This window comes from Schistocerca gregaria, chromosome 4 (genome assembly GCF_023897955.1).
Source record: "Schistocerca gregaria isolate iqSchGreg1 chromosome 4, iqSchGreg1.2, whole genome shotgun sequence".
Lineage (NCBI taxonomy): Eukaryota > Metazoa > Arthropoda > Insecta > Orthoptera > Acrididae > Schistocerca > Schistocerca gregaria.
In genome coordinates this window covers 415,753,141-415,766,671 of record NC_064923.1, presented here as the reverse complement: position 1 = coordinate 415,766,671, position 13,531 = coordinate 415,753,141, and the positions used below count along the sequence as shown (strand labels likewise).

The following is a 13,531-nucleotide window of genomic DNA, read 5'->3' as shown; positions in this document are numbered from 1 at the left end:
ACTTAATACTGCTATGTTATCTGTAAAGGATAGGCAAACCACTTGGGCCCAATTATCCTTCTTGCATGTCTTTGGTATATCCATTTTCTCATTTATTGCTCTCCACATTATCTGATCACTTCATCTATGGTGAACAAAACTGACAGCACTCCCTCTCTGTACGTGACACTGATTTTGATCTAAAACTCTTCCAAGAGTGCTCCTCTGAATCTCACCCATGTCTTTGTTTCTATCAGAATTTCTATTATTATTCCTTATGTAATGCCACCTAGTCCTTTGTTCTTCAGGATCCTCCTAAGAGTAAGTTTACCAAAGGAGTCACATGCCTTTATGAAATCTACAAATGTTACTATCGTTTTTTTTGTTCTTCAATGCCCTATGTTCAAGCAATTGTTTCATGTTAAATATCCGTTCTATGCACTCTCTTTCCTTCTTACACCCTGCTCGATCATCGCCAAATGCACTTTCTATTTGTTGTTTTAATCTCTTCTGGAGAACTTTCAACAGTACCTTGCAGCTAACCTCTAGTAGCAATATTCTTCTGCAATTTTTTGCTTCCCTTTTGACCTCCTTTTCATGTTTTGGTGCTATAATCACATCCTCCCATCTTTCTGGTAACTTCTTTGTCTCCAAATCTAGCAGAAAACCTTGGCCATGTTGTCTACTGTATTGTTGCCTCCCAACTGCCTCATCTCATCTGATACTCCATCTTCTTCAGTTGTCTTACTATTTGGTAAATCACTTATGGCCTGTTCAACCACATTCCTGATTGGGAGGCATGCCTCTTCCCCCCTTCCCCCTTCATCTCCTCTTCTGCACCCATTGCCAATTCCAGCTCATCTTCAGGTGGTTTGCAGTTCAGCAGGTTGATTAAGTATAATGCAAGTATCCTATAGTTCTCCTTCACACTAATTGCCAGACCCCTTTCATATCTTTTACAAATATTTCTCTATCACTGTATCCAAACAGACTCTTCTTGAATTTCCAGATGTTGTCTCTACTGTTGAGTTTCCTAAACTTGTTCAAAATTTCGTTCTGTTCCACCTTCATCCCCTGTCTTCTGGTCCACCTCATTGTTCAGGCCACTTCCTTCCTTACTGTGAAGAAAATCTTCCATTCTTCTGGGTTGTTCTTTTTTTTTCACTCATAGTTCAGCCTGCTTGTCATGTTTAGCTTCATGACTTTGGTTTCATGTATGTTCCACTTCTCCCTTGTATGTGTCTCAACTGAGTCTTAATTTGTATCTGTCTATCTTAATGATTCTTATTGTCTAATATGACAGATAAAAAGTCTACTCACCAAGCAGTGGCAGAGCACACACACATAAGTAGGCTATAATTAGGCAAGCTTTCAGAGACAGTGGCTTCTTCTTCAGGCAGGACGGCTGAAGAGGAAGGAAGAGGGATGAAGGAAAAGGACTGGAGAGGTCTAGGACAAGGGGTAGATTTCAAAAAAGTCACCCAGAACCACATATCACAGGAGGCTTACCAGATGGGATGTCTTTCCTTCTCATCCTGTCCAGTAAGTCTCCCCTGACCTTTGGTTCTGGGTGACTTTTCTGAAATCTACCACTTTTCCAGTATCTCTCTAGTCCTTTTCCATCATCCCTCTTCCTTCCCCTTCAACTCTTCTGGCTGAAGAAGGAGCCACTTCAGGAGGACTGGAGAGGTCTAGGACAAGGGGTAGATTTCAGAAAAGTCACCCAGAACCACATATCACAGGAGGCTTACCAGATGGGATGTCTTTCCTTCTCATCCTGTCCAGTAAGTCTCCCCTGACCTTTGGTTCTGGGTGACTTTTCTGAAATCTACCACTTTTCCAGTATCTTTCTAGTCCTTTTCCATCATCCCTCTTCCTTCTCCTTCAACTCTTCTGGCTGAAGAAGGAGCCACTGGCTCCAAAAGCTTGCATAGTTATAAACATTGTTTATGTGTGTGTTCTGCTGCCGCTTGGTGAGTAGATTTTTTTATCCATCCAGTTACATTATATTGTCAAAAATGTATTGTTTCATTGTTTAATGTTTCTTATTGCCTTATTCATCTGCGTCTGTGGCTGCCGTCCTTTGTTTGGAATCCGGTGCCACTTGACTTTTGTAAGTTAGTGATCTGAGTTTTGTGCTCTTCCTAGCCTTGATGTTCATTATCTCTCCAGTGTTTGTCCCACTGACTGCTATAGGGTCAGTCTGTAATTCCCCAAGGTGGGTGCATGAGATTGTTCATGTCTTTCTCTTACCCTGGCCCTGAAGTGTGTTGTCAAGTGTCCTCAACAAAGTTCAATTAATCTTTCCTCATTTTTATTTGTCCTCTGGTATGCTGAAAACTCGCCTACTATTTTCTTATATTGGAACTCCCTCCAGTCTGTACATTACAGTAGTGGAAATCAGTATAAAGGCAGGGTTGCTACAACAGCAATAGTACAATGTCTGTAGTATACCGCATTGAATTTTACATGAAAGTAGTAGAAACATGTAAGACATAAACAATTATCATCAAATTACATAGTTTCCTTCATGACATGAGTACCAAAATAAGGCATTTGTCTTTCATGGTTAGAAACTGTCCTGTTTTGTTATTGCATTGTTGGTACTTTGTCCAACTTCCATTCTTCACAATTACCTCAAAAATTCTCCTGTGGGTCAATTTTGTTAGGTTTTGTAGTTCTTGCAGTGAAACTGTTGCCCACTCTCCTCGTATCGCACTTTTCAACTCCCATATGGTCTCAGATTACCTTCTATTATGATAAACATGCCTTGCAAGTATTCAAAAATGGCTCTGAGCAGTATGGGACTTGACATCTATGGTCATCAGGCCCCTAGAACTTAGAACTACTTAAACCTAACTAACCTAAGGACAAAACACAGCACCCAGCCATCACGAGGCAGAGAATATCACTGTCCCCGACAGGAATCGAACCCGGGAAGCGAGAACGCTACCGCACGACCACGAGATGCGGGCCTTGCAAGTATTCCCCAAAGGTTTTCCATGAGGTATCTGGACTACGTGCAGGCCAGGGCAAGACAGATATCTCTATATTCAAACCATTTTTTGTTGTAGCAGAAACATCCATAAATGTATTATCTTGTTGAAACATTTAGACTTCTCTTTCCTTGGTCCTCATACATTCTAATGAGTTATGTCTCTAGCATCTCAGTGTGCATGTTAGAGTTCATTGTAGTGTTCAGTCAACAAATGCACAATTTTCCTTTAGTGCAGAAGGCTGCCCAAATCATAACACTTCCACCACCAAAATCTTTGCTCATTCTTACCTGTGCTCTGTTCTCAGATCATGCCAATAGTACTGAAAATCATCAGGTCCATCTAAATTAAACTACTTCTCTTCAGTGACAATCACTCTATCCAATTGTATGCCCAATCTACTGAAATTGTGAATTGCTGTGCTTGAACAGTTCAACTTCTTGGTGATTTGATAGTTAGGGAGGCCCATTTCCATGTATGCACTGATTCTTGCTTTTTCATCTCATAATCACTGTTTTGCACATGGCATTCTCACAGTCCTGGTTTATGCACACAACACGCACTGTCACTAATGGTGTCTGTTTCCTTCCTGCAGTAGAAGCACATGTGCACACACTAGCAACACAAAGAGCCAACTGCCTTTATAATGAGTTGCACCCTCTACCACATGAATTGCTGGTATGCTATACTACTCACATTACATGCAGTACCATTTAACTGTGTTTGGATTTGATACTATTGCATGTAAACTGTGTACAACTGTTCCAGCTGACAATGTTAATTTTCCTACAAATATCCATGCCTTTATACTGATTTCCACTACTGTATAATTGCCTATGATTATCTTCATTTGTCTGTGAGGTGTGCTTTTCAGTACAGTTCTATTCCTTGTATATGTGAGTGAGCTTCCATGTAATATTCATCAAGCAGAGTTGGTACTTTCTGCAGACACCATTAGTGTCATAATAAATCTCATTAGAGGGAAAGCAACAGAAGGAATTGTTTATGATGTTTGATAAATTATTAATTAGTTCTCCAAAAACAGACTTACCTGAAATTTTGAGAAAATACACAAAACTACATTCAGTTATGCACAACAAACAGAGTCATACCAACAATTCATACAACACATGAACAGAAGTTAGCAAGCAGGGTAGAATGTTCCAAATTTCTGGGTGTACATATAGATGAAAACTTGAACTGAGAGAAGCATATTACTGAGCTGCCCAAACAATTATGTTCAGCTACTTTTACTCCTCATACAACTGCTAGTCCTGGAAACAAACAAATCAACCTCCTAAATTATTTTGCATATTTCCTCTCAATTGCGGCTCATGGAATAATTTTCTGGGATTACTCATCACTTGGATACAAAGCAATGAGTGCTCAAAAGCAAGCAGTATGTGACATTCACTCGCAATCACCTTGTATGTATCTCTTCATGTAGTTGGACATTTTAACTGCTCTTTTACAATACATGCAGGATGTAAAAAGACAATGCATATAAAATTTTAGAGTATTTGTAGGAGATTAAAAAGAAACAAATTCTTGTGCGACAGAAATGTTACATGTGCAATGTTTTCCCACTAGAGTCCATGAAGTTTTAGACACTAACGATGTTCAGAAATGCTGTTGAAACTGCCGTGTGATGGAAACTGTTTTAGGGTGCTGGAAATGTTGTCTGTTTACATTAATACACAACTGACACCTTGGTGCTGATGATTTTGTAACATGATCAAAACAATCAAGTGTTTCATGAACAATGACTGCACTTTCAGCCAGAGAGGCAACCAGATCATCTCTCTTGGTATCTTGTACACCAATTGCCTCATCTCCCCACACCAAAAAAAGTCCATAGGTCAGCAACATCTCTAAAACAATATTCATCACAGTGCAATTTGAACACTGTCACTGAACATCATTAGGATCAAAACCTCCATGAACCCCTAGCAGGGAAACTGTGCACCTGTGATATTTTCATCACACGAAAAAATTCATTATAAGTAATCAATCACACTTTGACAAGCTACACACTATCTATCTTTCAGAACTTTCAGATGGATGTACACAAAGATTGAGGGGTAGGTGTAAAAGAGAATAGGTCAGAGATACACATTGGTAAGCAATATGTCAGCTTCAGACCCGAGATGATAAGGACACAGTGAGGAGTAAAGAGACCAGGGACAAGAGAGATTAATAGTGCTACTAAGAATTAGGAAATGGAACAAAAGTCATAATAAATGTAGTATAAAGGGTGTCACAGGATGAATATCAATATTCATGGATAAAACAGGAATGACAATGTGAAGTAAAAATGTATAGTAAACATGGGCTCTAAAATGCACACCTTAACACCCACAAGCGTTACTTCATCATTGATATTGTGAAACAACGCACATATACTGCAACCTCTTTGATTTCCATATTTTGAGGGATGTCAGTATGGACCATAAAAAATAGTTCACTGAGTATCAGCTCTAAAGTGAATACCTCAAGAGCTGCTTCTGTGGAGGAAGTGTTCATAACTCTTAAGGTATACATTTTAGAGCCCATGTTTATGCATAATTTTTTACTTATTTTGATACATCCTTCTTCCAAAATATGGAAAGCAAAGTGATTTGTTTCATAGTATTGAAGAAGAAGAAATGGTCACAGCACTTAATGCATTTAGAGTCCATGTTTAATAGACATTATGCTTTGAAAGATCATTCGTGCCACATCGCTGAAGATTGACCATTCCTCCTAGGACGCCTAGTATGTGTATATGTAATAAAAAGTATAATGAAAAAAAGAGAGGAGGGATGTGATAATGGAGATCAAACACAGGAGTCGTTGGATGCAATGATATGGCATTTGTATGTGTGTATCAGCAGTACTCCAGATTTCACCTCCTGAGGGTATGAACTGGCTAGTAATTCTATCTCATAATTCATGTATGCTTGATTGAATTCTCCTTTCATAGAATTACATGAAAATCTTCTGCACAAATTGGATGAAAAGATGTGCACAAAAATACCTGGATTGCAGATGGAAAATTTTGTAATTTGTGTGGATGATGCACCTGCCCATAAAGGTGTTTTGGCAATGAGAAGAAGTAAAATATACAGTGTACAAACTGTTAGTACATATACTATATTCACTGAATTTGGCAACCTCTGAATCTTTCTATTCCCACATCTAAATAAATTCATGTTTCGACAATGTTTTGAGTTTGCTTAAGAGATACGGCAGTGGTAGGCAGATATTTTGCAGACACAATAAAATTGTGCTTCAGGGGCTGAATATATGCAGTGGAAAAACCTTACATGGTACATTGATAAAAAAGTCGACTGCCCAAAAAATGGCATAAAACCACAGTCTTTGCTGACATAATGACAAAATTCATTCTTTGCCTCATACGGGGAAGTAACAATGGAATAACAGTGAACAGACAAAATCCAAAATAATAATGAGCAGTAAATGCTCAGTTTGACAAAAATAGGAATGATGGATATAAATAGAACATAAATGCTTGGGAAATACAAGCAACAATGTAAGCACTATTTTCTGACCGTAGATGGGCCAACTGGGCTTGACCGATAGTCATGTCATCCATCAGCCAATGACATCATGTGAACGCAAATTGGATGGAAGGGGGAGGGAGCAGGGGGCAGGGGGGGGGGGGCGAGTTCTCATCATCACACTCCTGACCATTGTCATGCTAGCAGATATGACTACCACTCAATCAAGTATCTTCTCATCTGACATCATGAGGCTGAGTCCTCCCCCCAAGAAAAATGCCCTGGCAATACTGGGAATCAAACCCGTGTCCCCCATGTGGCACTCAGCTACACTTACCACTCAGCTCCAGAGCCGTCAGGAAATACAAGGATCTAATGGAAATCAAAAGACTGTCATTTCAAAATGGATATAGGGAGAAAATAGAGGAGAGTGCAACAAGAAGCATAATGATAATGAGAAACTGACAGGAAAAATCAGGGGGAGAGAAAAAAAAAGAGTAAAAAAGAATGAATGACTTTGTACATAAAGGGACAACAGAATACTGACAGAAACATAGGTATAGACACAAAGAAAGAACAGCAATTCAGAAGAAAACAAAAAAGAGGAAAAGGACGTCATTGGACAAGAAACTAGGAACGAAGAAAAATTACGACTAGTGGAAGGTAACTGAGCAGTATGTGTTCATGAGCTGTCTCCCATATTTGAACATCGTATACATAGGTGTTGGAAGAGAATGCCCACATAATTTCTGCAGGGGAACAGGATACCAATGCCCTCCTGTTACATTCTACAGCATGCTCCACTGTTGTTACTTCTCATATTTCGACCTCCATTTAGATTAATAATTTACATACATTTATCAACTAGATGTGTTGCCAACAATACTGCCTCTTATCGCACTGTGTAAATAAGCACTTGCTCAAATCAGAATGCTGGTAGGTAATATAGTATTTCCAGAAGTCAAGTCACAATTTCTGTATTTTGAGCTAGATACTCATTCTGGTAACTCCTTTCATTACCTATACATAACCATGAATCAGTAAATATAATCACCTTGGATGCTTATATTTGCACTGTGATTAGTGTGAATAGATTAGAAAGGTCTCATACTTGTTATACTGGGCAGTATTATGATAGTTTTCACTAAATAAGATAATAGAATGTTTCATTACAGTTAAAATGTCTCCAAAATTTTTGAATGAAGGGTAGCAAAATTTAAATAGCAACCATGTCCCTGAAATCCCAAAACCAGTGCAAAAACTGTTCAGTTGAGCATAGTATCAATGTCTAAACTGCTTACGTATAGAATTCATAAATACATGGCCTTGTTCCTGCCATTTAACTGACATGGAAATAGCATAAAATTAATTATACAAGATGATTTTTCCACTGTGTTCAAACTCTAGGGTTTGACAAATGAGAGGATACAGAACAAAAAAGTTCTAGTGAACTTATGTTCAGAATTGCATAGGTTCCATGATAGAGACTATTTATTCAACCATACTTTGTTACTGAGACTGCAGTCTAATATGCGCTGTACCATGCAGCCACAGCTACAGTATACATGGTTTCCTCCTAGAGGGTGGTACTGCTCATCATATGCCATGCCCTAGCATGCCTAGCACTGTCTTCTGCCATAGTAATTAGTAATGTTGTATTCGATTCACTTCTCTTGCTGACTCACCCTGTAATGGATGTAATCAGCGTTGTACACAATGGTTCCATATAGCAGGAAAGAGCTTGCCGACATGGTGTTTACGTATCAAAAGTCAAATGGCAATGGGTGGCGGGCAGCAAGGTTGTATCAGGAGACCTATCCCTGCTGAGAACAACCACAGCATTCACTGTTTGCGACAGTGTTTCGCCTTTTCTCTGAGACTGGGTCATTTCAGGAAGCAGGAATCCATAAAGGATGTACCCAAAATGTTCTGACACCAGACTTGGATGAAAATGTGTTTAAAACTGTGGAAGGCAGCTGCCATGTCAGTACAAGGCAGTTGGCCCACGAGTACAGAGTAAGCCAGGGGACTATGTGGAATATTCTCCATGACAATTGTTACTACCATTATCACTTTCCACATTGGGAGCAGTTTTGTTTCTGGTTTCTTCACCAGGCAACCATGATTCTGGGAGATGTGTCATCCATAGGTGAAGCCACGTTTATGCAGAGTGGTATCTTCAACCTTCATAACATTCATCTATGGGATAGTATGCAGAACCCCATGGTATGGTGACAGCGAATCATCAGCATTGATGCTCTAGTACCTCCCGCCGTGGAAATCAAACACACACCAGAACAAATGGACATGGCCAGCCCATAGAGGGCTCTGCGTCCACTGCGGCTCTTCTGCACAGTGGCTCTCACGCAGTGAAGGTGCTACCGCTACACCACGTGCAGACTGCAGCCAATAGCCGCTCCCTCCGGTTTCGTATATAGGGACCCACTCTGCCCTAGTCTAGTCAGTCTGGTGCTCACTCTGGATTGCGTCTCTATCTCGGTGGTACTGTGTTCTGGTCGTTGCTCATTGTTGACATTCGCCTGGCTCTGGTTTCGAGTGGATTTACTGTTGGTGTTTGGTGTTGTGGTTTCTACAAGCCTCCGTCGTTTATCTCTTCCTTGTTGTGTCAGTCATAGTCGGTCGTTGTCGGTTGTCGTTGGTCTGTCGCCTGACTCGTCCTTGTGTTTACCCGGTGGTGCGTGCTCCACCGCCGGCGGCTTCCCCGCCTGGTGGCTCCGATCCACGGCCCTAGGCGTTCCCGCAGTTGGTTTTGGTTACTACAGGTGCAGCTAGAATGTGTGAGCTGGGATAATTGGCCACAGTATTTTGGGGCCAGTCTTCCTTCCAAGTCGCCTAACAGACTGGAACTATCGGTGTTCCTTGTGGGTGACTTTGCCTCCCCTGCTGGAAGAAATGCCATTGATGATTCGAAGGGATATGTGTCTGCTACTTGATGGTGCTCCAGCCCATTTTGCTGTTAGCATCCGGAAGCATCTCAATCATGTCATCCCTGGTCAATGGATTGGATGAGGGGGCCCGGTTGCTTCCGCCTGCTTGTTCACCGGATCTCAACCCATGCAATTCTGGTTATGGGTCATCTCAAAAGTATCATGAATGCAGAGCCCATTCCAGACATGGAGACACTGGTGCAGCATATTCATGCAGCCTGGCCAATGTGAACATGTGAGACAGAACACGCTACAGCATATACACGCATGTGTTGAGACACATGGAAACCATTTTCAGCACATACTATAGCTGTGGCAGTATAGTACAGTGTGTATTAGACTGCAGTCTCTGTAACAATGTATGATTGAATAAATGGTCTCTAGTACGGAAACCATGTATTTTCACACATAACTTCATTAGACTTTTTTGTTCTGTATCCTCTCATAGATCAGTCCCTAACGTTTGCACACAGGGGAAGAAATTAACCTGTATAAATATTTATTATAACAGCATTGTTAACAGCAACAGCAGATAATGTGTGTGCTCATAATATTACCTGCCACGGATGCATGTGGTGTTTGTCCAGTATTTACGTTAAGGAATGTTCCAGTACCCAAAGTGACCTTTGCATCCCCTCTGCTAAAGCAGCATGACCCAAACGTTGATGCTGCCTGATCAGCTATCTGTATAACAGGTAAGTGATACCAAATAAATATTAAATAGCAGAAAATGTCTCATTAAATCTGCAAAAAATTAATTGACAGTTACACATATCAAAACTGACATGTGAAATCTGAGTAAAACTGATTTAGATACAGATCATTAAGAATCTAACAGAGTTTATGTAATTAAATATGCAATGTTCATGTTGACAGAAACTTGACAAATAAATCAAATTTAAAGTAACTTACTATCAATAACAAAGGCTACTGTAGTCATGCTTGTGACATCGCTCACTGGAGAACCTGAACTGAAGTATTACCAACCCAGTTTTTGTTTTGTGTCTTATAATTCTCACGGAATTTCTTTTGCAATCTTTTTCCTGCAATTACTGGATATGGTGGACAGTTTATGAATAAATGTATGCAACATGGCAGAATTTACTTTTCATTCTCTTCATTATTTATTAATGCTAAATTTGGTATGTAGGATCAACTTTCTTGTATGCATGAAAATCAATATTTTAACACAGATCAGTAAGCTGTACCAACTAAGGGAAGCATCACAATGTTCACAAGTGCCAATGAGTGGCTTAGAACACCACCGTATGCTTTCTGAATACAGAGTTGATGATACAGAATCACTATAGATGTAATCATTTTCATTACCGGGAACTGATGCTGCTTTGTGCACAATTACCCATTTATAGACATGCATAGTACAGAAATTACAAAATGGTAAAATACAGGTTTATTACCTTTTAGATATTAACATGAAAGATACAAATGGGTGAGAGACACAAAAATATAACAGGCAGTTATGTTAATATGTTTGACCAAAAACTGTACAATTAGAAAATGACAAAGTAATAGGTCTTATTTTCTGAGAAAGAAGTTTTCACCGTACATTTGGATTCCAAAGTTCGCCAAGAATTATGTGGTAAATTATATTTTCATGAGTTGAATAATTAACAAACAAACATGTTTTTTTAGTAAAAGTATACATTTTTGGAAACAGAAAAATCAGGGATACAAAACTCTAAATATGGATTTTGGAAAGAATTACATTTTAAGCTTGGAAAATTCTGGAACACAAAAAATCTGAACATGAATAATATTAAATCTCAAGTTTTTGGAAAAAATAAAACTTTTGTTTCAAAGAAAAAATAAGAGCTATCAAATCAGCTCTGACAACGATTTTAGCAGGGTGGAGCCTTGATGTGTACCCTGTTTACTGTTGTCGCACTTTATGAACATTTATTTAAATAAAATGTTACCATATTAATTTAATATAATATTGTTGCTGTCAGCCAGTGGTAAACTACACTGAATAATAAACTGGAGAAAATACATTTTTAAATGTTTAATGCCAAAGCTGCTATTTATTTACTAGCTGACTAGTTTTAGGCTTGCCCATATTCAAAAGCCACCTATTGCAGAGAACAAAATTTGTTACTAGTGTATGTGTCTAGTGTGTACAATAAAGATTTTGGTAAACATATGTTTCATTTGGTAACTACTAACAGATTTTGAATTTGGATTATTTTTATTTTATTTTATTACAAGTTGTGTTGATCCTGTTAGCAATGGAGTTGCAAGGATATGGAATGAATCAGTATTTTTACAATGCTAATAATACAGCAGCACACAATATGGTTAATTCATGACAAAACTCATTGTAACAACATGGGACACTAGAAGAAATAAAAACATATTACATACATCAGAATTAACACTTATATGTACACATTCAGATTAACAATATCAAAGTATTTGAGCAACAATATAACATTACAGCAACAAATAGTGTCACTTATGCTTACATTGCATGGCTAACTTGGTTGTATAATAAAAACTTGCTCCTATGTACTAAAAAATTCACTAATTGAATGACTTTTGTATTAGGTATTCCTTCAGTTTACTCTTCAACCTTGGTGTTTCAGGAGCAAGACTCTTGATGACACTGGGTAGAGCATTGTAAATTTTGATGCCTGTATAATTTACTCCTTTCTGTACAAGGGTATAGTTTGACTGGTTACTATGAAATTCCTCTTTTGATCTTGATTTGTGACCATGATATTTACTATTGGTTTTGAAGAGAGAGTGGTTTTTATTAATGAAGCATACAAGGCAGTATATGTACTGAGATATCATTGTAAATACCTCTAGTTTCCTATAGAGACTCCTGCATAAGTGCATTGGTCGCACACCACTCATGATACGTACTTCTGAGCAATAAAAACTTTTTTTTGCCAAGGGTTGGTTGCCCCAAAAGATGATTCCGTAAGCCAAACATGCATGTAAATATCCAAAATAAGCAGCTCTTATGGCCTCCTCATGTGTGGTTGATGGAATTTTACCTAAGCAAATGTTGCAGAAAGTAGCCGTTTTTCTAGATCTAGGGCATGGTTGGACCAATTTAACTTTAAGTCTACGTACAACACCCAGGAACTTAGTTGAGTCGACTTGCTTTATTTGTTGTTACATTCTATATTTGTTGTTACATTCTATATTTGTTGTTACATTCTATATTTGCTGTTACATTCTATATTTGTTGTTACATTCTATATTTTTATCCCTCGGTTCTTTATGTGCCATGTGAAACTGTACATAATGAGATTTTTAATATTTAGAGAGAGTACATTACAGGTAAACCATTTCAAAATGTCATCAAATGATTGGTCACAGATGTTTCCCAGTTGTTTCCTGTTGCTTTTTCAACTAGAAGAGAAGTAGCATCAGCGAATATGGTGAAATTGCTCAATGACATAGTGCAGTGTGGGAGATCATTTATACACATACCAAAAAAAGTTTTGCATCACCCCGGTTCCCAGAACTCCTGAAGACAGATGTTGACTGTGGATATCGTATCACAGACACAGTCCCTTTGAGTGTTTACAGATGCCACTAAACCCACCCAGAGATGTAAACAACCATGCATGAGCAGCACCTATTAGATGGAGGGAGTCTAACTGCCAATCAGTTCCAGTCATTCCACCAGGAAGGAGGTACATGGCTTGAGTTCTCTATAGTTCAACCACGCCTAGACGGTCAATGTTGCAGTTCAATTGCATCCACATTGTTACTCTGTGCCAGGAAGGGCCCTCTACAAGGAAAGTATCCAGGTGTCTTGGAGTGAACTAAAGCAATGTTGTTCGGACATGGAGGTGATACAGAGAGAGACAGGAACTGTTGATGACACACCTTGCTCAGGCTGCTCAAGGGCTGCTACTGCAGTGGATGACCACTACCTATGGATTAGGCTTGGAGGAAACCTGACAACAACGACACCATGTTGAATAATGCTTTTTGAGCAGCCACAGGATGGTGCCATAACAGTTATACGCTATGTGAATGCCATCCTCCGACCGATAGTGCAACCATGTCGGCAGCGTATTGGCAAGGCATTCAGCTTCATGAATGACAATTCGCGGCCCCATCATGCACA

The 13,531-nt window shown here is 39.1% G+C and overlaps 1 protein-coding gene across 2 annotated transcripts in view; it reads right to left on the bottom strand.

The window, feature by feature from the left end:
* LOC126366006 (putative glycerol kinase 5) overlaps positions 1 to 13,531 on the bottom strand; it is a 296,780-nt gene that overhangs the window by 61,332 nt on the left and 221,917 nt on the right. For both annotated transcript variants that reach the window (XM_050008851.1, XM_050008852.1), the window contains one exon: positions 9,981 to 10,107. In XM_050008851.1, coding sequence (XP_049864808.1) covers positions 9,981 to 10,107 — 127 coding nt within the window. The remainder of the gene's footprint in view (positions 1 to 9,980; positions 10,108 to 13,531) is intronic.